This window comes from Pangasianodon hypophthalmus, chromosome 30 (assembly GCF_027358585.1).
Source record: "Pangasianodon hypophthalmus isolate fPanHyp1 chromosome 30, fPanHyp1.pri, whole genome shotgun sequence".
NCBI classification, from domain to species: domain Eukaryota; kingdom Metazoa; phylum Chordata; class Actinopteri; order Siluriformes; family Pangasiidae; genus Pangasianodon; species Pangasianodon hypophthalmus.
In genome coordinates, this window is record NC_069739.1 from 1,521,121 (window position 1) to 1,542,838 (window position 21,718).

At 40.5% G+C, this 21,718-nt stretch overlaps 1 protein-coding gene across 11 annotated transcripts in view; it reads right to left on the reverse strand.

Annotated features, from left to right (window-relative positions):
* Positions 1 to 4,679: 4,679 nt before the first annotated feature.
* The window catches only part of ptprk (protein tyrosine phosphatase receptor type K), a 148,424-nt gene continuing 131,385 nt past the window's right edge, over positions 4,680 to 21,718 (reverse strand). For 4 of the 11 annotated variants that reach the window (XM_053231641.1, XM_053231643.1, XM_053231644.1 and 1 more), the window contains 15 exons: positions 21,709 to 21,718; positions 20,289 to 20,455; positions 20,125 to 20,142; positions 18,219 to 18,255; positions 17,588 to 17,685; positions 15,998 to 16,114; positions 15,248 to 15,402; positions 14,385 to 14,520; positions 14,010 to 14,159; positions 13,539 to 13,712; positions 10,304 to 10,435; positions 9,531 to 9,656; positions 8,863 to 9,026; positions 8,116 to 8,251; positions 4,680 to 6,592 (listed from right to left, as the gene is read on the reverse strand). The exon at positions 21,709 to 21,718 is cut by the window's right edge and continues 78 nt beyond it. In XM_053231641.1, coding sequence (XP_053087616.1) covers positions 6,539 to 6,592; positions 8,116 to 8,251; positions 8,863 to 9,026; positions 9,531 to 9,656; positions 10,304 to 10,435; positions 13,539 to 13,712; positions 14,010 to 14,159; positions 14,385 to 14,520; positions 15,248 to 15,402; positions 15,998 to 16,114; positions 17,588 to 17,685; positions 18,219 to 18,255; positions 20,125 to 20,142; positions 20,289 to 20,455; positions 21,709 to 21,718 — 1,674 coding nt within the window. In that variant the 3' untranslated portion in view covers positions 4,680 to 6,538. The remainder of the gene's footprint in view (positions 6,593 to 8,115; positions 8,252 to 8,862; positions 9,027 to 9,530; positions 9,657 to 10,303; positions 10,436 to 13,538; positions 13,713 to 14,009; positions 14,160 to 14,384; positions 14,521 to 15,247; positions 15,403 to 15,997; positions 16,115 to 17,587; positions 17,686 to 18,218; positions 18,256 to 20,124; positions 20,143 to 20,288; positions 20,456 to 21,708) is intronic. The other 7 variants (XM_053231646.1, XM_053231651.1, XM_053231649.1 and 4 more) reach the window with 3 other exon arrangements.

Consider the following 21,718-nt stretch of genomic DNA (forward strand, 5'->3'; position numbering starts at 1 on the left):
TGATTACGGCAGTTTTTGATGCGTAAACAAACTTTTGTACACAAAGAGCTTTTTCAGAGCTGTTACTGGACTGAAAACGTTCACGGCATCGTCTGTTTAAAAGTTATTTAGAAGTTTCGTTTGAAAGTGTTTGCGGTGGATAAACGAGATATCCTTGCTCCAGAAAAGGGCTGTGATTGGCTGTTTCTGTAATATTGTGAAAGTAGGCGGGGCTTGGCTGTATCTGGTGATGAAACTTACCAGATTTTCCAAACTTGCTAGCACAGAAACAGCACGATGAACAGTCAGGCGTGACCTGGAGGAGGATTATACGTGTCTGGAAGCAGTGTGTGTATATCCGCTGTGCTCTTTTAGCTTTTAAAAGAAACAATAACAACAAAAGTTTTATTGACCTACGAGCCAGCTGCTAATCTGAGCCAAAGCACAGAGCTGTAGCACTGCAGGAAGGCGGCGTGTGCTGGAGCTTTAGACTGACTAAAGGAGAAAATAAACACAGGATACGACCCAAAATGTTTTAAATGTTTTAGTTATTTATGTAATTTTATAATTTCACCGTGCTGAACTGATGCTTGTGATTTCTACACAAAGGTTTGTTCACTTTTTTACATTGCTGTATTTCTGACCAGTGAGTGAACGAGTTTTGAGACGACGTTTTCCGCACTACATCTCGCTCAGACAGTTTCTCTTTTGCATTTTGGCTCCTTTACTTGTTTGCGGTGAGAAGACAAATCAACCCAAGCAGGAAATGAACCTATAGAATCAGTTTCACTCTGATGTGGACCTGACAAGTGGATTATTAGGTGAACGTGCCGCAAAGCTAGGTAGGTAGTAGCTAGATACTAGACAAACGATAGTTCAGTGTAGCATTCGGTTAAAATTACACCGTAATTAGTAAATGAACACGTTCCATCCGTAACTATTTCCATTCTCGTGTTTCAGGACTTCCTTAGTTCCTCATTTTGGGCATCTTTAATTCAATATGGTTTAGGCAATATTTAAATGAAGAGACCATAAGCTGGACCTTTTCAGATAAACAGTAAAATTGTGTTTAGGGCTGGACGATACGACAAAACTATCATCTCACAATTCTCAAAGACATTTCTATGATACACTGTATGTATTGTATCAGAATCATGATGTATATATCACACACACTGATCAGCCATAACATTAAAATCACCTGCCTGATATTGTGTAGTTCCTCCTTATGTCAGTAAAACACCTCTGACTCTGAGGCCTGGACTCCACAAGACCTCTGAAGGTGTGTGTGGTTTCTGGCACCAAGACGTTAGCAGCAGATCCTTTAAGTCCTGTAAGTTGTGAGGTGGAGCCTCCATGGATCGGACTTGTTTGTCCAGCACGTCCCACAGTCGCTCGATCAGATTGATATCTGGGGAATTTGGAGGCCAAGTCAATATCCTGAACTCTTTGTCATGTTCCTCAAACCGTTCCTGAACAGTTTCTGCAGTGTGTCAGGGAGCATCATCCTGCTGAAAGAGGTCACTGCCATTAGGGAACACCGTTACCATGAAGGAGTGTAACCTGGTCTGCAGGAATGTTTAGGTAGGTGGTACGTGTCAAAGTAACATCCACATGAAGGCCAGGACTCGAGGTTTCCCAGCAGAACATCGCCCAGACCATCACACTGCCTCCACCAGCTTGCCTTCTTCCCATAGTGCATCCTGGTGCCATCTCTTCCCCAGGTAAACGATGTACACACACACCCGGCCTTCCACATGATGTAAAAGAAAACGTGATTCTTCAGACCAGGCTTCTTCTTCCATTGCTCCATGGTCCAGTTCTGATGCTCACGTGTCCATTGTAGGAGCTTTGGGTGGTGGACAGGGTCAGCATGGGCTCTCTGACCGCTCTGCAGCTACGCAGCTCCATACGCAGCAAGCTGCACTGCACTGTGTGTTCTGACTCCTTTCTATCAGAGCAGCTTTAATGTTTTCAGCAGTTTGTGCTACAGTAGCTCTTCTGTGGGATCGGACCAGACGGACCTTCACTCCACACGTGCATCAGTGAGCCTTGGGAGCCCATGACCCTGTCTCTAGTTCACCGGTTGTTCTTCCTTGGACCACTTTTGGTAGGTACTAACCACTGCATACCGGGAACACCCCGCAAGACCTGCTGCTCTGGACATGCTCTGACCCAGTCATCTAAACATCACAATTTGACAAGAGTCAAAGTCGCTCAGATCCTCAACAGGCCAGAGCTGTTTTGGCAGCACAAGGGGGACCTACACAATATTAGGCAGGTGGTTTTAATGTTATGGCTGATCTCAGTGTGTGTGTGTGTGTGTGTGTGTGTGTGTGTGTGTGTGTGTGTGTGTATTTATCTATCATATCATATCAGTGACACAATTTTGGTCATTTTGTCTCCGTACTTCACCACAATGGATTTGAAATGAAGCAGTCAAGATGTGACTGAAGTGTAGACTTCCAGCTTTAAATCGAGGGCTTTAAGAAAGATTGCGTTAACCGTTTAGCCATTTTTTACATTTTTCTACATTCAGTGTTGATTTAAAAAAAAATTTAATAAATGTATTTTTGTAGACATGGCAAAATATCAAGCAGGGTTTTTTTTTTTTTTTTTTTTTTTTTTTTAAATAAAAACCTCCTAACATATTACACACACAAATGTATACATACATACCTACATAACGCTCACTTTAATAGGAACACCTGTACACCTGCTCATTCATGCAGTCATATAATCAGCCAATCACGTGGCAGCAGCACGGTGCATAAAATCATGCAGATGCAGGTCAAGAGCTTCAGTTAATGTTCACATCAAACATCAGAGTGAAGAAAAAGTCTGATTTCTGTGACTTTAACTGTGACTTTAACCAGATGGGCTGCTTTAAGTTTTTCAGAAACTGCTGAGCTCCTGGGATTTTCACACACACACACACACACACACACACACACACACACAAGTCTCTAGAGTTCAGACAGAATGGTGTGAAAAACACTGAGTGAGAGACAATTCTGTGGGTGGAAACATCTTATCAATGAGAGATCGCCAGATTGATTCCAGCTGAAAGGAAGTCTATAGTAACTCAATCACTCTTTACAATCGAGGTGGATGAGCTACAACAGCAGAAAACCACGCTGGGTTCCTGTATCACGGGCACAGACTCACACACACTGGACAGCTGAAGATTAGAAGAAACATCACCTGGTCTTTTTCCGATCTTCAGCGGTCCAGTGTGCGTGAGTCTGTTCTCGTGATACAGGAACCCAGCGTGGGTTTCTGCTGTTGTAGTTCATCCACCTCAAGCTTTAACGTGTTGTGCTTTCTGAGGCTACGTCCACATTAATCCGGAGAAATTTGAAAACACTTCTTTTTCTCTTCGTTTTGGCCTTCTGTCCACACTGAGACGGCGTTTTCGTCTGGCGCAAATGGAGCTTTTCGAAAACTCTCTCTCCCGAGTGGATACATTTGAAAACGCCGTTTTCGACATCGTCGTGTGAACTGAGAAAACGAAGATACTCAAAAACAATGCTGTATTTTAATCATGTGACACAGTAATTCAACTCGAAACAAACAAGATGGTGGACGATGTGCTGCAGTTGTTGTGCCTGCTATCCAGTTTAATAGCGTTGTTAAAGATTAATGTCGCTTTGCACAACCTTGGCATCAATTCAGGGAGACGGAAAGTAAATAAACTCCTGACGGAAGTGACGCAGGCCAATAGGGACGTGAGCGTTTTCAGACGGTTCAGTGTGGGCGAGCAGTTTTTGGAAAACGTCCAAAAGACGGAGAACGTTTTAAAATGAAAATGCAGTTTTCAGATCTGTCCAGATTAATATGGATGTAGCCTGAGATGCTTTTCTGCTCATCACGGTTGTAAAGAGTGATTATTTGAGTTACTGTAGACTTCCTGTCAGCTCACAGTCTGCTCTTTCTCCTCTGATCTCTCTCATCAGCAAGGTGTTTCAGCTGCAGAAACTCCGCCCACTGGATGTTTTTTGTTTTTCGCACCATTCTGTGTAAACTCTAGAGACTGGTGTGTGTGTGTGTGTGTGTGTGTGTGTGTGTGTGTGTGTGTGTGTGTGTGTGTGTGTGTGTGTGTGTGTGAGAGAAAATCCCAGCAGGAGATCAGCAGTTTCTGAAAAACTCAAACCAGCCCATCTGGTTAAAGTCACAGAAATCAGACTTTTTCTTCACTCTGATGTTTGATGTGAACATTAACTGAAGCTCTTGACCTGAATCTGCAGGATTTTATGCATTTGTGCTGCTACGTGATTGGCTGATTTAGATAACTGCATAAATGAGCAGGTACAGGTGTTCCTATTAAAGTGACTGGTACGTATGTATATGTAATGGTTTTTTTTTTTTTTTTTTAAACCTGCTTGATATTTTTTCATGTCTGCAAAAAATCCATTTAACTTTTTTAAATAAAAAAAAAAAAATGTTTTTTAAAATCAACCCTGAAAGTAGAAAAATGAAAAAATATGTAAAAATTATACATTTTACAATTTTGATGATTAAGTCAAAAAATTAACATGAAATTATCTGCTTCATCAGTTTGTAATTACTTTAACGTTAGCATGGATATCACTGATATCTTTTCAATCTCAAACGTGTACTGACCCAATTTATCACCGTATTCTCTCGTCTTATCGTCCAGCACTAACAGTACTGATAAAAGAAAAAAACAGAGAAACACGTTGCACATTATCTTTTTTTTATTAAAAGGATTTTCACTAGTTTCATTACAGCCATTAAGCCAACAACTACAGACAGAACAAAGATGATGCGTGACTGAGATGATGCGATTGATCGTTTCGTTTTTTTTTCTTTTCATTTTCCCTTTCCATGTTAAAGTCCAACACGGCGGCGTCTGGCTGTGATTTCCTTCCTTTACACACGCTGGAGTTAAACACTGTGGATATTTAGCGTAAAACACTCGTACGTTAGCGCTCGAGTTCTCCGGAAAAGTCTGTAAAATAAAGTTCTTCTCTTCTTCGGGAGATTTTCTCCTCGATATCGCTTCAGTAAAAGATACAGTTCACAATCATGTACACAAAATGCAGGTAAAAATTTGAAAAAGTAAAGAAATTACAAAAAAAAAAAATTACATAATTAACTAACACCAGGCATGTGAGGATAAATTATTCACTGCATCATCACTAAACCACAAAGAATGAGGAGAAAATGACCTTTTCCTGATTACAGTGATATTTTCTTTTTCTTTTTTTATTTATTTAAATTTCAGCATCAGCAGAAAATTCTCAGTCAGTGTGACAATTTGTTCTTTTTTTCCTCACCAGAGAATAATGACTTTTTTAAAAATTTACCTGATTTCATTGCATCTCCTATATTTTTTTTTTAAATATAATATTTTGACTAGGATCTGATTTGAATTTTTTATGCTTTAAAAAATCTCTAAAAGGCTTTAAAACAAATCCAACTCGAAATTAAAGTTTATAAAATAATCAGCTTTACAATCTAAAAAAAATTTGGTGACAAAAAATGTTTAAATTCCGTGAATAGCACTTTGGAAAAGAAAAAAAAGGCATAATTTAAAAAAAATTTTTTTGTTATTCTGAGCCAACCAGAAGTCGAGGAAGTTGCTGTGCTGGCAAAATGTAAATTTTCGGAACATTTTAAAATTAAATTGGATTAACCGGAAATTAATTAATTTGATTAAATCCAAAATTAGATATAAAAATGCTAAATTAACAAAATCCAAATCCTGGTGGTAGAAATGTACATTACAATCGGATGTAAACAGCGTTTTAATAAGCAGTAAATACCGCAGTACGTCATTCAGCTGATTTATCATCACATGCCTACAGTCTGTAGAACACTATTGAAATAATAATGAAACAAAAAAATTCACAATAAAATGTTTACAAGGTAAAGAGGCAGGAATGACGATTGTTTTGAGCCTTCGGGAAAAAAAAATAAATACAAACAATGTGCTTTATAGACATATTTACACTCGTCTTTGGCTTACGATTATAATTCTGCTACAAAAACTGAAAACGATAAAAAATAAAGACAATAATAATCCATAAGCCAGCCATTAGTGCACAATACAAAGCCAATGTCACACGCTGCAGTTGAGATTTTTCCTTTTTTTCTTTTTTTTTTACACAACGATGGATATTATATACGTCTACATCAGATATAATCATATACATGGTTCATCGACAGTAACAGGGACAACAATGGAGAGAAACTAAACAAAAAAAATGTTTTGCATGCAACAGATTGGCCTTTGTGTTTACAAAAAAAATTAATTATTTAAAAAAAAAAAAAAAAAGTGTGAATGGTTCCGTCACGTTCCACACTTTTTTTTAGAAAGCTAGCTAGCTAACACTGTTTGCTAAACAGCATGTACCACATTTATCGTTATTTCGTTTCCATCTGCAGACTTTCCGACTTCTGCGTGTCCGATGAGCAGGAACGACATGACGATGATGATGATGATGATGATGATGATGGGAAAGACGAGTGTGCGAGAAATTGTGAGGGATGGATGATGGATGGATGGACAGATGGCTCCTTCTTCACTTCTCCATTATGAGTTTTCGATGTACTCCAGCGCCACGTCGTAACAGAACCGGTACTGCTCCTACACACACACACACACACACGCACACGAGAAAGACGCATTAATAAACTACACTTATTACAATGTAAAATAGTTCAAATTGTTATATAATATTTCTGCTATACAGTAATTAAAAGTTTGCTAGCTCACTTAAGCTTCGCTTTGGCTAAGAGAAAATATAACACGCAAAACGTCACAAAGTTGATTGATACTAATTCATGCGCAAGTCTGCGATATTCTACACATTTTGTAGGAATAAAATCACGCTAGTACGACGGCATTTTTTGGATTTACGTTTTCTAGCCCCGCCTCCTGTTTTTTTTTTCTTTAATTTACATTTATACCATTTATAGCGCCGTTGAATTCTGGCTTCTGATTGGTCAGAAGGTGTTGATTAATTTTCCAGAACAGCAGCTCTGACAGTAGCGCAGGTTTATATTAATGCGCTCGTTCTGTTACGTTATGGTTTCCATAGTAACAGCTCGCTCACAGGGACGAGTACAGCAGACGCAAAAAAAAACAAATGTGTAATCGCTGATATTGTGAAGCTTTAACAGTCAGAGGTGAAGCTGTAACTTTATTTTCCGCCATCTTCAGGACAGAGGAGTTTACGCTTCTTTGCGGTTTTTCAGTAACATGCGGAACAAGCTGCGATTTTATTTATTTTGTCTTATTAACTTCAAGAGAGAAGAAAAGAGAGGCAGGTGAGGGAACGAATGTTTATAGCTGCGATAACGTAAGTGACAAGAATAAACTTTTGCTGACAATAAATGTAACTAGAAACAGATAAAAAGTATGAAGTGTATCTTTAATAAATAAAAAAGTTGTTAGTAAATCGGTGTGGCACAAGAGGAATAAAACACTTTCAGGATCTGTTATAGGAAAATAATCAACTTCAGGGTGGTAACAGTGACTTCAGTGGCTTAATCACCCCGACCTTACCCAGCTAATCTATTGTAATCTATAATCTATAATCTATTGTAATCTATAATCTATTGTAATCTATTGTAATCTGTAATCTATAATCTATTGTAATCTATAATCTATAATCTATTGTAATCTATAATCTATAGTAATCTATAATCTATTGTAATCTGTAATCTATTGTAATCTATTGTAATCTGTAATCTATAATCTATTGTAATCTATAATCTATAGTAATCTATAATCTATTGTAATCTATAATCTATTGTAATCTATTGTAATCTGTAATCTATAATCTATTGTAATCTGTAATCTATAATCTATTGTAATCTATAATCTATAATCTATTGTAATCTATAATCTATTGTAATCTATAATCTATAATCTATTGTAATCTATAATCTATTGTAATCTAGTTTGCTAGTAATCTATTTAACGTTCCATAAACTTGTTTATGTTTATCCAATTTCACCAGGAAGCTGGCTAAACTATTGTGGTGATGTCATGTGATGTGATCAATCTTGTAGCTTAAGCTCCGCCCCCTGTCACACAGGATGTGCTGGAGGTGTGTGTGTGTGTGTGTGTGTGTGTGTGTGTGTGTGTGTGTGTGTGTGTCTCACCGGTGTGTCCACCATGTTGGGTTTGCTGTTCCTCAGGCTCTTCACAGCATGAAACACGTCCACAACATTCTGCCTCTTAATCATCTCACACACGATAGTGATCGCTGAGAAAACACCACTGCGACCCCCGCCATTCCTACACACACACACACACACACACACACACACGGAGACAGTCAGACAGATAGAGAGACAGAATCAGTGTTTTAGAAATTATTTTTTAAAAAAAAGTGAGCGAGAGATGGCCGTGTGTTTCTGTGTGTATGTCTGGGTGTGTTATATACACTCACTGTCCACTTTAATAGGAACACCTGTACACCTGTTATCTAATCAATCAGCCAATCACGTGGCAGCAGCACAATGTATAAACTCATGCACTTACAGGTCAAGAGCTTCAGTTAACGTTCACATCAACCATCAGAATGGAGAAAAAGTGTGTTTTCTGTGACTTTAACTCGGGCGTGGTTTTTGGTGCCAGATGGGCTGATTTGAGTGTTTCAGAAACTGCTGAACTGGAATTTTCACACAACAGTGTCTAGAGTTTACACAGAATGGTGTGAACATTAACTGAAACTCTTGATCTTTATCTGCATGATGTTACACATCGTTCTGCTGCCACATGATTGGCTGATCAGATAACTGCCTGAATGTGCAGATGTACATGTGTTCCTATTAAAGCGGGTGGCGAGTGTACACTCTCTCTCTCTCACTCTGTGTGTGTGTGTGTGTGTGTGTGCGCGCACTCACAGGCAGTGGACGACGGTGCGACCCTCTCCCTCCTCACACTCCTCCTGCCATTTGTCCACCTGCAGGATCAGCTTCAGGAACGAGCGCTTGGAGGCAGGAACTTCTCTAAGCCCCGCCCACCCCAGGTACTGGAAATGACGGACCATGAGGTAGCCCTCCTGTGGCTGAAACACACACACACACACACACACACACACACCGCGCTAGTCCATATAAACCTTACTTTACTAAAATAACAACAGATTTATTCATGCTGTAAAATAAAATAACATATACAACTGCATGATCTCTAATGTAGAAACTGTTTTCAGTAAATTTATAAATTAATAAAATAACTAAATAAGCACATTTAATATAATAAAAGGTAAGTAAACTTTAATACTATTCTAGTGCTGTAGTTCAACATCTAACATTATATACAATAACTAAAGAAAAATGTAAACAGAACTAAATAAAATGAAAATCTATTATTATTATTGTTATTATTGTTATTACAGAGAGATAATAAGAATAAAATAATAAACTAAACAAAAACAAGTGACCAACAGAATAAGATGTTGAAGAGGAGGATGATTGAATTAGGAAGGAAAAGGTCAGTTGAAAAATGGAATTATTTTTGTTTATTATATTTTCTGAAATAATTTATGTACTGAATGAATTTAACTCACTCGGGTCAGGTTGCATATCCTGAAGAGGCGACTGATGACATCACAGTCCATGGAGCAGGAAACTCTCTCCACCTGCACGGGGCCGTAACGGAGCATTCCCTCTTCAGGCCAGTACTGAGGACAGCCCTACACACACACACACACACACACACACACACACACACACACGCGCACACACACACACAGATCAGCTACCACACATCTGTTTCTGTGAAGCAACAAGATGACATCATCAAACTGTGTCGGTCAGTCACACACTGTCATGGAGAGACTGGAACACTGATGCGTGTGTGTGTGTGTGTGCGTGTGTGTGCGTGTGTGTGCGTGCGTGTGCGTGCGTGTGCGTGTGAGAAGTGTGAAGATGCATGTGTGTGAGCGAGTTAGAAGGTTTTTGTATGTCTGTAGGAGTGAGAGAGGTGTGTGTGTGTGTGTGTGTCAGTGGTGTTAGGCTCTTACCTGAGCCAGTTGTGTGTAAGTGAGGGGTGTGTGTTTGTGTGTGTGTGAGCGCGCGTGTGTGTGTGCGAGTGAGGAGTGTGAAGATGCATGTGTGTGAGCAAGTTAGGTTTTTGTACGTCTGTAGGAGTGAGTGAGTGTGTGTGTGTGTGTGTGTGGATGTGTGTGTCAGTGGTGTTAGGCTCTTACCTGAGCCAGTTGTGTGTAAGTGTGTGTGTGTGTGTGTGTGTGTGTGTGTGTGTGTAAGAGAGAGTCTTGTGGTGTGAGTGAGTGAGTCCTGTGGTGTGTGTGTGTGTGTGTGTGAGCGATGAGGCTCTCACCTGAGCGAGGTCGATCTCGTTCAGCATGACGATGGAGGTGCAGCCGTAATCATACACCAACCTCCAGAAATCCTTTACCGTGTTGGGCAGAGGGTGCTGAGTGACGATGAACGCTGCCGGCTGCCTGTAGCTCTGTGTAACACACACACACACACACACACACACACACACACACACACACACACGGTGACTTACTAAAAACACAACACACACGTAAAACTCAACACACAGAAGGACTCTCTCACGTAAAGATAGCGAATGTGCACGAACATGCAACAATGAAGAGCCATCACACAGGACCAAAACACACATGTGCACGAGTGTGTGTGTGTGTGTGTGTGTGTGTGTGTGTGTGCATGTGCATGCCAATGGAAAGCGGCCATGAAACAAATCCAGTCTGAGAGGCAGTTGGAGATAAAGACGGGACGTTACCTGGTACACTCCTGACGTCTGCGTCAGCGTTACAGGGAAGCGAGTCGACAGTTTAATGGAGTGAATGTGTGTGTGATCTTACACTGACTCTGACTGTGTGTTAAACGTTTCTCTTACATTCAGCAGAACAGGAAGAAAAAAACCAGCTGGATTTGTCTCGAGCCTTTCGAGTATAATGGAGGAGAGGGTAAGGACAGAGGGAGGGATAGAGGTGTGGAGAGAGAGAGAGAGGAGAAATGACTGATCAGATAGATCGGAGAAGGAGGAGGGGAAAAACAGGGATAGAGGGAAAAGTCAAGGCAGAAGAGAGAGAAAAAGAGGAGACAGAATCTGTAAGATGTTCATGGAGGTAGAGTGAAAGAGCAGATGGTGGTGATGTAGAAATGGAGACAGATGGAGGGGGAAATGGATAAAAGGAGAGAGAATGAGATGGATAGAGACAGATGAAGAGATAGATGGATGAAGGTATAGAGTGATGGAGATATAAATAGATAGAGAGATGGTGAGACGGATGGAGATACAGAGATGACGCTTACGTCCCTGTGTGCAGCGTTGACGTAGCTGTAAAGTGATACAAAAATGGATGTAGGGATAGCGAGAAGGATGGAGAGATAGAGAGATATGTAGTTCTTTATTACATCCATGACTGCAGTCAGTCTGATGTAGTTGTAGAGAGATGGAGAGAGAGATTGAGGGATGGAGTGATGGATAGAGGAATAGATGTATGGAGAGATGAAGTGATAGAGATGGTGCCTATGTCCAGGAGTGCAGCGCTGATGTAGTTGTATACACAGATTGATGGAGAGAGAGAGAGAGAGTTGTAGTTCTTGCTTAAGTCCATGAGTGCAGTATTGATGTAGTTGGAGAGATGGATGGAGTGACAGAGACGGATGGAGAAATAGAGAGATGGTGCTAACGTCCATGAGTGCAGCATTGATGTAGTTGTAGTGATGGAGAGATGGACGGAGGAATAGAAAGACGGATGGAGGGACAGAGAGATGGATGGAGAAATAGACAGATGGTGCTTACGTCCATGAGTGCAGCACTGATGTAGTTGGAGAGATGGATGGAGAGATGGATGGTGAAATAGAGAGAGGGATGGAGAAAGAGAGAGAGGGATGGAGAAAGAGAGAGACGGATGGAGAAAGAGGGAGATGGTGCTGACGTCCATGAGTGCAGCGTTGATGTGGTTGGAGAGATGGAGAGATGGATGGAGAAATAGAGAGACGGATGGAGAGACGGAGAGACAGATGGAGAAATAGACAGATGGTGCTTACGTCCATGAGTGCAGCGTTGATGTAGTTGGAGAGATGGATGGAGAGACAGAGTGACAGATGGAGAAATAGAGAGATGGATGGAGAGACAGAGATGGATGGAGAAAGAGAGAGACGGATGGAGAAAGAGAGAGACGGATGGAGAAATAGATAGATGGATGGAGAAATAGACAGATGGTGCTTACGTCCATGAGTGCAGCGTTGATGTAGTTGGAGAGATGGATGGAGAGACGGATGGAGAGACAGAGAGACGGATGGAGAAAGAGAGAGATGGTGCTTACGTCCATGAGTGCAGCGTTGATGTAGTTGGAGAGATGGAGAGATGGATGGAGAGACAGAGAGACGGATGGAGAGATAGAGAGAGACAGATGGAGAAAGAGAGAGATGGTGCTTACGTCCATGAGTGCAGCGTTGGTGTAGTTGGAGAGATGGAGAGATGGATGGAGAGATAGAGAGAGACAGATGGAGAAAGAGAGAGATGGTGCTTACGTCCATGAGTGCAGCGTTGGTGTAGTTGGAGAGATGGAGAGATGGATGGAGAGACAGAGAGACGGATGGAGAGATAGAGAGAGACGGATGGAGAGATAGAGAGACGGATGGAGAGATAGAGAGACAGATGGAGAAAGAGAGAGATGGTGCTTACGTCCATGAGTGCAGCGTTGGTGTAGTTGGAGAGATGGAGAGATAGAGAGATGGATGGAGAGATAGAGAGAGACGGATGGAGAGATAGAGAGACGGATGGAGAGATAGAGAGACGGATGGAGAGATAGAGAGAGACAGATGGAGAGATAGAGAGACGGATGGAGAGATAGAGAGACGGATGGAGAGATGGAGAGATGGATGGAGAGATAGAGAGATGGATGGAGAGACGGATGGAGAGATAGAGAGACAGATGGAGAAAGAGAGAGATGGTGCTTACGTCCATGAGTGCAGCGTTGATGTAGTTGGAGAGATGGATGGAGAGATAGAGAGACGGATGGAGAAAGAGAGAGACAGATGGAGAAAGAGAGAGACGGTGCTTACGTCCATGAGTGCAGCATTGATGTAGTTGGAGAGATGGAGAGATGGATGGAAAGATGGAGAGACAGATGGAGAAAGAGAGAGATAGTGCTTACGTCCATGAGTGCAGTGTTGATGTAGTTGGAGAGATGGAGAGATGGATGGAGAGACAGAGAGACGGATGGAGAGATAGAGAGAGACAGATGGAGAAAGAGAGAGATAGTGCTTACGTCCATGAGTGCAGTGTTGATGTAGTTGGAGAGATGGAGAGATGGATGGAGAGACAGAGAGACGGATGGAGAGAGAGAGAGACAGATGGAGAAAGAGAGAGATGGTGCTTACGTCCATCAGTGCAGCGTTGATGTAGATGGAGAGATGGATGGAGAGACAGAGAGACGGATGGAGAGAGAGAGAGACAGATGGAGAAAGAGAGAGATGGTGCTTACGTCCATCAGTGCAGCGTTGATGTAGATGGAGAGACGGATGGAGAGAGAGAGAGACAGATGGAGAAAGAGAGAGATGGTGCTTACGTCCATCAGTGCAGCGTTGATGTAGTTGCTGCTCTCTCCGTCGATGGTGATGAGGAAGGGCAGACAGCGGTCAGGCGGCAGGTTGGACATGAAGCGGTTCTTCTCGTGGTTCCGGGGCAGGAGAGCGATGCTGCAGTCCTCAGGCTGGGGCTGAGGGGTCACTGAGTTCAGCGTCTGTACACACACACACACACACACACATGCACACACACACGCGCGCACACACACACGCGCGCGCACACACACGCGCGCACACACACGCGCGCACACACACACACACACGCACACACACACGCGCACACACACACACACACACGTACATGCACGTTAATACACACACAAGTAAATTCAATGTCTGTCATTCAGGTCGTTTTTCGGAAAATACAGTAAGATGTACGATACGTGCGTGTGTGCGTGTGTGCGCGTGTGTGCGTGTGTGTGTGTGTGTGTGTGTGTGTGCGCGTGTGTTACCTGGAACTCGTCTTTGAGGTGGGAGGAGTTACTCTGTGAGTCGATGCGGATCATGTCGTAATACGCAGCTTTAAACTCACACACCGGGATCGCGGTGTCGCCACACAGACACGCCTCCAAGATGGCGTCATGGATGAAGATGTACTGCTCCTGAGTGCGACACACACACACACACACACACACACACACACACACACACATACACACATACACACACATATGTCAGACAGATCTATGAACTGAATGTGAGTTTGGAGTCACAGTACCGTGTGTGTGTCTCTGTGTGTGTCTCTGTGTGTCCGAGTGTGTGTCTCTCCGAGTGTGTGTCTGTGTGTCTGTGTGTGTGTGTGAGTGTGTGGATACACACATACACACCTCAGTCTGCACCATGTTGATGCGTCGTGACCGGAGCGCTTTAACACAGTTGTAGATGTCCACCACGCCCTCGCGCTCCGCCATGTCCAACATGATGTCAATCACAATGTAACATCCTGTACGGCCCGCCCCCGCACTGACAAACAGGAAGTGACATCATCATCATCCTCATCATCATCATCATCATCATCACCACAACATTACTGAAGTTGAGTGAATAATTTGAAACGATGGCACCGCTAGTCTTTTAACTTCATTTATAAAAATTTATTAAAATAAAAAAGATTAAATTTCATTAGAGACTTAAATTCACACACACACACACACACAAAGTTAAGCTGTAAAAATATAACATGCATTTAAAAATAAATAAATAAATAAAAAGTGTAATTTTAATGTGTTGTTAAAAGAACAATTGTTTTTTTTAATCTTAATTTGGCTACTCGTGTTCATAATCATAATCATAATCCTGATTCTTTTTAATTAATTACTGTTAAATTTTTAATTCATTTAAAATTAACGTGATTAAAAAACACAAAACAAAACAAGACTTTTCTGCAGAAAGAAACCTGAATGTGTGTAAGAACAACACAACTTTATCCTGGCAGTTGTGTGTGTGTGTGTGTGTGTGTGTGTGTGTGTGTGCGCTCCTGCTGCAGAACAGCAATGCACACAAACCCACATCCTGTGCTCGACACACACACACACACACACACACACCGTTTTAGAGAATATCTCTCCAGCACACAATGCACTGCAACAGGAAGTGCCCAAATGAAGAACCCCCAGTGGGCGCAGATTTCCCACAATGCAGTGTGTGTGTGTGTGTGTGTGTGTGTGTGTGTGTGTGTGTGTGTGTGTACCTGCAGTGCACTACGATTGGTCCTGCAGTTGGAGGGTTGGACATTTTGACGCGGCGGATGAAGGACAGCAGTCCTGTAGCGTGATACGGAACGCCGTGATCCGGCCAGCCGGTGAAGTGGAACTGCTTCACCTCACGCACTTCATTAAAACCCCTCTGTAGGGAACGAGTGAGTTCACACACACACACACACACACACACACACACACACACACACACACACACAGTGAGGCGACAGACGCTTCTATACACGTCATGTTTAACTTCCTTTACATCTTAATTAACAAATTAATTAAACTTATGTTTAATTACTTTAACTAAATAACTGTGTATAAAGTTGTAAAAGGATTATTCTTAACACATAACTTCTTAAGTGAAGAATAAAGAATAAATAAATAAATAAATAATAATTCAGTTTTATAAAATAAGATAAACAGACACAAGGTATACAGTATAGAAGGATTTGTAAAAAATTTTTATAAAATAAATATATAAAAAAAGACCATTTTGTTAATAACTGTAATACAAATACAAAATAAAATTAATTAAATAATATGCATTATACAATTAATTTTAAAACATATCTTTACATCATGCTATATATAATGTATTTCTTGCTTTAATGTAATGAATAAATAAGTAATTCATTAATTAGAATAAATAATATAAGGTAGGAAGAGGCTGTAATACGGTGGAATGTGGGTAGACGGTGTGTTTCGTGGCGTCCGGGCGCGGCTCGTGTCTCACTCACCCGTTCCAGAGTGAAAGTGCGCACTACGTACTCCGCCAGCGGCTCCACCTCCACGAACGTCACCTTAAAGTCTCCGTACACTTCTGCGTCGTCCGGCCAGTACTTATAACACTTCACCTGTGAGTGGAAACACTCGCGTCAAAGCCAGAGCCTCGCAAATATTTACCCGAGATTTACAAATATTCACAATAACTACTCAGTATTAAATAAATCCCGAACGAGACACGCCAGTACCGCCGCACGTCCCGAGTATCACGCCTCACACCACAGCGCGGCTGAATTCTGCACTCTGATTGGTCAGAAGGTGTTGATTAGTTTTCTATAACAGCAGCTCTGACAGTAGCGCAGGTTTATCTGTGCAATACGTTATCGTTTCTATAGCAACAGGTCATTCACAGGGACGTGTACGCCGCACCCTCCACTGATGATACACAGATTTTAAAAAGAAAAAAGTTTTTTTTCTTTAAGGAGACGTTTATGTAACGTTTATGGAAGGAGTCTCCAGTGTCAGAGGTAAAGCTGTAAGCAGAGGAGTTTACGCTTTGCGTAAGTGGTGAGGGAACGACTGTTTACAGCCGCTATAACGTACGTGAGAACAGGAACTGACTTGTTTCTCTAACAATAAATGTAACTATAAATGGATAAAAAGTAAGATGGGCTGTTTTATAAATTAAAAATGTAGTTGTTGGTAAATAGCTGTGGTGTAAGAGGAATAAAACACTTGGGGACGTGCTGTTAGAGGAAAATAATCAGCACTCGTAACGTAACGTAACGTATAACTACGTCGTGGTGACGCAAACCGCCATTTTGTATTCACATGAAATACAAACACACAGTAAACAAGTCAACACTTACGTCACAACACCGTTTAGCATCCACATGCTAATTCTCTAGCATTCGATAATAAATGCAAACGTGTTGACCGTGGTGGTTGCTAAGCAGGATCGATGGTTGCTACCTAGCAAGCTAGCAAGCTGATCAAGTTTATCTCCAGCTGTAATGATTCATGTTATATTGTAACATCTGGATACTGGGTTCTTATATATTACATATAATATATTACATGACCGTCATGTAACCATAGCAACCAACGATACCACGGTCGCCACACGTCACGAGCGTAGTCATGCAGTCGCAGGCACGCGTTAACCCTTTGAGAAGTTTCTATCAGATTCCATAAATGGAAATTCTTTCATGGTTGCCAGATTGGTCAATATTCCTTACCACTGGATTATATTTAACAAATAAAATAAAATGGCCTTGAGCTGTTAGATATCACTGTCCAAATTATATATACATACAGAATACCCATGATGCACTGCGGCACAGGAAGTGCACAACATACTGAATTGCTATATTGGTGTTTCTATGTAGGGAACAGAGTGCGTTTTTGAAAAACTGGATTTGTGGCGTTTTCTACTTTAGAACAATTCAGGGCCATTTCCTCTGGCTTTGATTCCTCTTCAAAGGGTTGCAGCGGGTTGGAGGCCGTCAACACAAAAGAAAACAACAACAAAAAACAACAACAACAACAAAAAACAACAACAATATGGCCTCCATCATTCCGCAGCAGGCAATAGAACAACATACCCGTCCCACCTCCACCAGGTTGGTTACCATGACGATACACGCCGACTGCTCCTGCCAGATCATCCTCCAGAAATCGTACACCGTCTCGTGGACAGGACCTGACGGAGACATCGTTTAAAACAATTATTTTTAAAAAAAATAAATAAATAAATAATAATAATTCAGTTTTCCCAGACCAAAAAGACTTGCTGATTGAAACCCAATTTCCATCATGAACAAAAGAATCGCTGATTCAAACACTAACGCAAGAATCTCGCTCATGACCCAAAGAGTCGCTGATTCAAACACTGAACGTGAGAGGAGTAAATTTCAGTCATGAACGAGGGATTTAACGACTCGAACGAAAGTCTGACATGGACACAATTTCAAACAGAACTCGCCCGATTTACAGCTATTTAAAAAAACAACTATAAACGACATAAAACCCTTCATGTATTAATCTTCTCTCAGGACTAATTCCTGATTTGCTGACGCTCATTGCTGAGGCAGTGAGTTTAGGGTTCAGTCAGTGCGGCGATCTGGAGCTGATACTGATTCATTCACCTTAACGACTCGTTTAAAACAAGAGCAGGTCCGGAAGCAAACGCGAATTAATCGGATTAACCGCGAGAACATCCCGCACCGTACGCACCTTGCGTTGCGATGTAGTGACTCGGACGCTGGTAGCCCTGTGAAACAAAAACACACACATCAGGAGAGTGAGAAAACGTTTTCTTTAAAACTCATCCGTCTACACAAGCAGCACATCAGCAGCACTCTGCATCAATTCCTCCACTCTTTCACCTCGTTTAATCCGAATCCTGTTATTCTCAAACACTCAGTGCTTCCTGCAGTCCAGCTCAGAGCCGCGGCTCGCTCCTGCCGCACGCTCAGCACTTAATTACAGCCTCAACAAATACAGCGAAGACCACAAATCGCTGTTTAATCGCTAATTTAATTATTATCGAGCTGTAAATCCTTCTGAGCTAGCATCAGCTTTCATCAGCTACTTTATTTCCTGTTTGGTTTGTTTTTTTTTTTTTTTTGAAATCCAGAATAAATAATGCTAAATAATGAACGCTTTTTTTCCCCACATAGTTTGTATTCAAATCAAACAGGTGCTAATGGATTGTATACTTAGGCTGAAGTGGTAGCTAGCTATAACGTTAGCTAAACGTTGCAGTTTATACATTTTGAGATTTTTCTTAATAGCTATAATTTAGAATTTGGTCATTTTTAATATTTTTTCGCCCCTGAAAGTTTTATGATGATCTATATCACAGCGACTGTTAAGCGCATTGCAGTTTTATTAATTCCGACATTTTCTCAGAGCTGAATTGCTCGTGATTGGTTCAGAAACGTGACCAATCAAAACACAGAGGAGGCGGGAGTTAGTTTGGAGGTGGGTGTGGGTAAAAATATAAAAACAAAACTGTTCTTAAACAAACACTTTCCTGAGTACAGCTAGCTAATGTAGCGCATTCTAGTTATAAACTAGCTAGTCCGTAATTATTATTATTATTATTATTATTATTAGCTTAAATATCTTAAATCACAAACTTTAGCCTTATTGTTGCGATCTGGTTAGAAATCAACATTTTATATGTCACTGATATCTTTAACAATGCTGAAGTAACATTCGTTTTATCTAGCTAGCTAGATATCGATGTTTCAGTAGTAATATTTTTGTTCATCTAGCTATATGCTGTTTAATGTCTTAAATACTTAGCTAACTTTAGCTTTATATTTGCTAATTAAAAAGATAACATTTTAATGCCATCAATTTCTTAAAACGAAGATAAATTTATTTCTCGTTATCTTTACACTAGCTGTCTAGATTAACATCGATACCTTTAACATCTAACCTTAGCTTTCTAATCGTTATCTAGGTAGCTAGATATAAACATTTTAATATTAATATCTTTAAAAGTACGTAGCGAATGTTATCTTGCCATCACCTGGCTGACTAGCTGGTAACATTTTAATACTCAGCTTTCTATTTCGCTAACTATATGCAGCTGACTAGATGCAACATTTTCATTTTAATATCTTAGTGAACATCCTCATCTTGCTATCTGGATGCTAATGTGTTAGCATCTAGCATCGCCCATATCCACAGCATTAACTTGAGCGTGAACTAGTTTAGCGTCGAAGCTAGCGATGTTGTTGTTGTTGTTGTTGTTGTTGTTGTTGTTGTTGTTGTTGTGGGTCGCTTGAACACTTGCTGCTATTTTGTCGTCATGGCCGGTTCGTAATCAACTCGTACCTCTCCAAAATCAACAGCAAAACAGGAACAGCAACAAAATAACCATGACAGATGAGTGAGTGATGGCGTTATGGAGAAAACGATGGAACACAAAGGCATGATGAAGGAGAAGAAAAAGAAAGAGAGAGAGAGAGAGAGATAAACAAGTGTGTGTGCTGTAGAGAGGAAAAAGGCCATGCAGTCACCATGCAGATGATTTAGAAGCGTTAAAGGGGGTCGCGGCTGTATTTGTGTGTGTGTGTGTGTGTGTGTGTGTGTGTGTGTGTCCTACAGGAAATGAAAAATTACTTACATCCCTGTACAGCCAAATCTAGGGCCCAAAATCAAGAGCGTAAGAGTGAGAGAGAGCACAACAGATGAGTCAGTGAGTCTCTAGCAGCACCTCCACCGAAGGCAAGAGAAAGAAAACGGTAAGAATAGTGTATAAATCTGGAGAAGGAACGCATGCTGACATACGAGAGAGGGAGAGCTGTTTCTCACACCTTCGCCAAGGGAGGAGGAGGAAGAGGAGGAGGAGGAGGAGGAGGGACACACAGCGCCACTTACGTCTATGTAGTTGGCGTTGATGTAGTCGGACGAGGGGTCGTCTTCCACCGGCTGCAGGATCACTCGAGAATGATCGTCTGGAAACGTGACGGATACAAAGATACGCGTTATGAGAGAGAGAGAGAGAGAGATAGATAGATAGATAGTGAATCAAAGAAAATATAACCATCGTAAGAAAACCCTAAACACCTTAACTGTTTCTCTTTTTTGAAATTTTTTATTTTTTTTGCCTAGATTATTGGATGGATAGATGGATGGATGGATGGATAGATAGATAGATAGATAGACAAAGTAATAAAGAAGAAAACAAATAGATAAAAGAAAATAAAGAAGAAAACAAATAGATAAAAGAAAATATAGCTCTTGTAAGAAAACCTTAACTGTTTCTCTTTTTTGAAATGTGTTTTTTGCCTAGATTATTGGATAGATGGATGAATGGACGGATGGATGGATAGGTAGATAGATAGATGGATAGATAGATAGATGGATGAAGTAATAAAGAAGAAAACAAATAGATAAAAGAAAATATAGCTCTTGTAAGAAAATTTTAACTGTTTCTCTTTTTTGAAATGTATTTTTTTAGCTAGATTATTAGATAGGTAGGTAGATAGATAGATAGATGGATAGATAGATAGATGGATAGATAGATAGATGGATAGATAGATAGATGGATGGATGGATAGAAGAAAATAGCTATTGTAAAAAAACCTTAACTGTTTCTGTTTTTGGAAAAGTTTTTTTCACCTAGATTATTGGATAGATAGATAGACAAAGAAATAAGGAAGAAAATAAATAAATAAAAGAAAATATTACTATTGTAAGAAAACCTCTTTTCTCATTTTTTTCCTTCAAATTACTCTATTTTTTTTTAAACTTGGTTTTGTTACTGGATTAATAAATAAATAAATAAATAAATAGAGACTGCTACCACATGAAAACTTCACAACTCCTTTTGTTCTTATTAAAAAAAACTTTCTATTATTGGATTAATCAATAAATTAACAAAAGCAAATAAATAAAAGAAAATATTGCTATTATAAGAAAACCTCAAGCTTTTTTCTCTTTTTAACGTTTCTTCTTGTCTGTATTACTGAATGGATGAAAAGACAAACAACTAAAAACAAATAAATACGTATCATACGAACGCTTTTAAGAAAAGGTGTTTTTTTCCTTAGTTTTTTCTGTCTTTCTTTCTTTCTCTTCATCCTGGACTCAGTCCATCATTAAGCACATGGACTGAAATGATTTGGAGTTACGAGGTTTGAAACTCGGCAGCGGTGAAAGTGTACAGGGTTTGATAGCTGGAGTATAATCACACATCAGAACTCACATGCGATGAT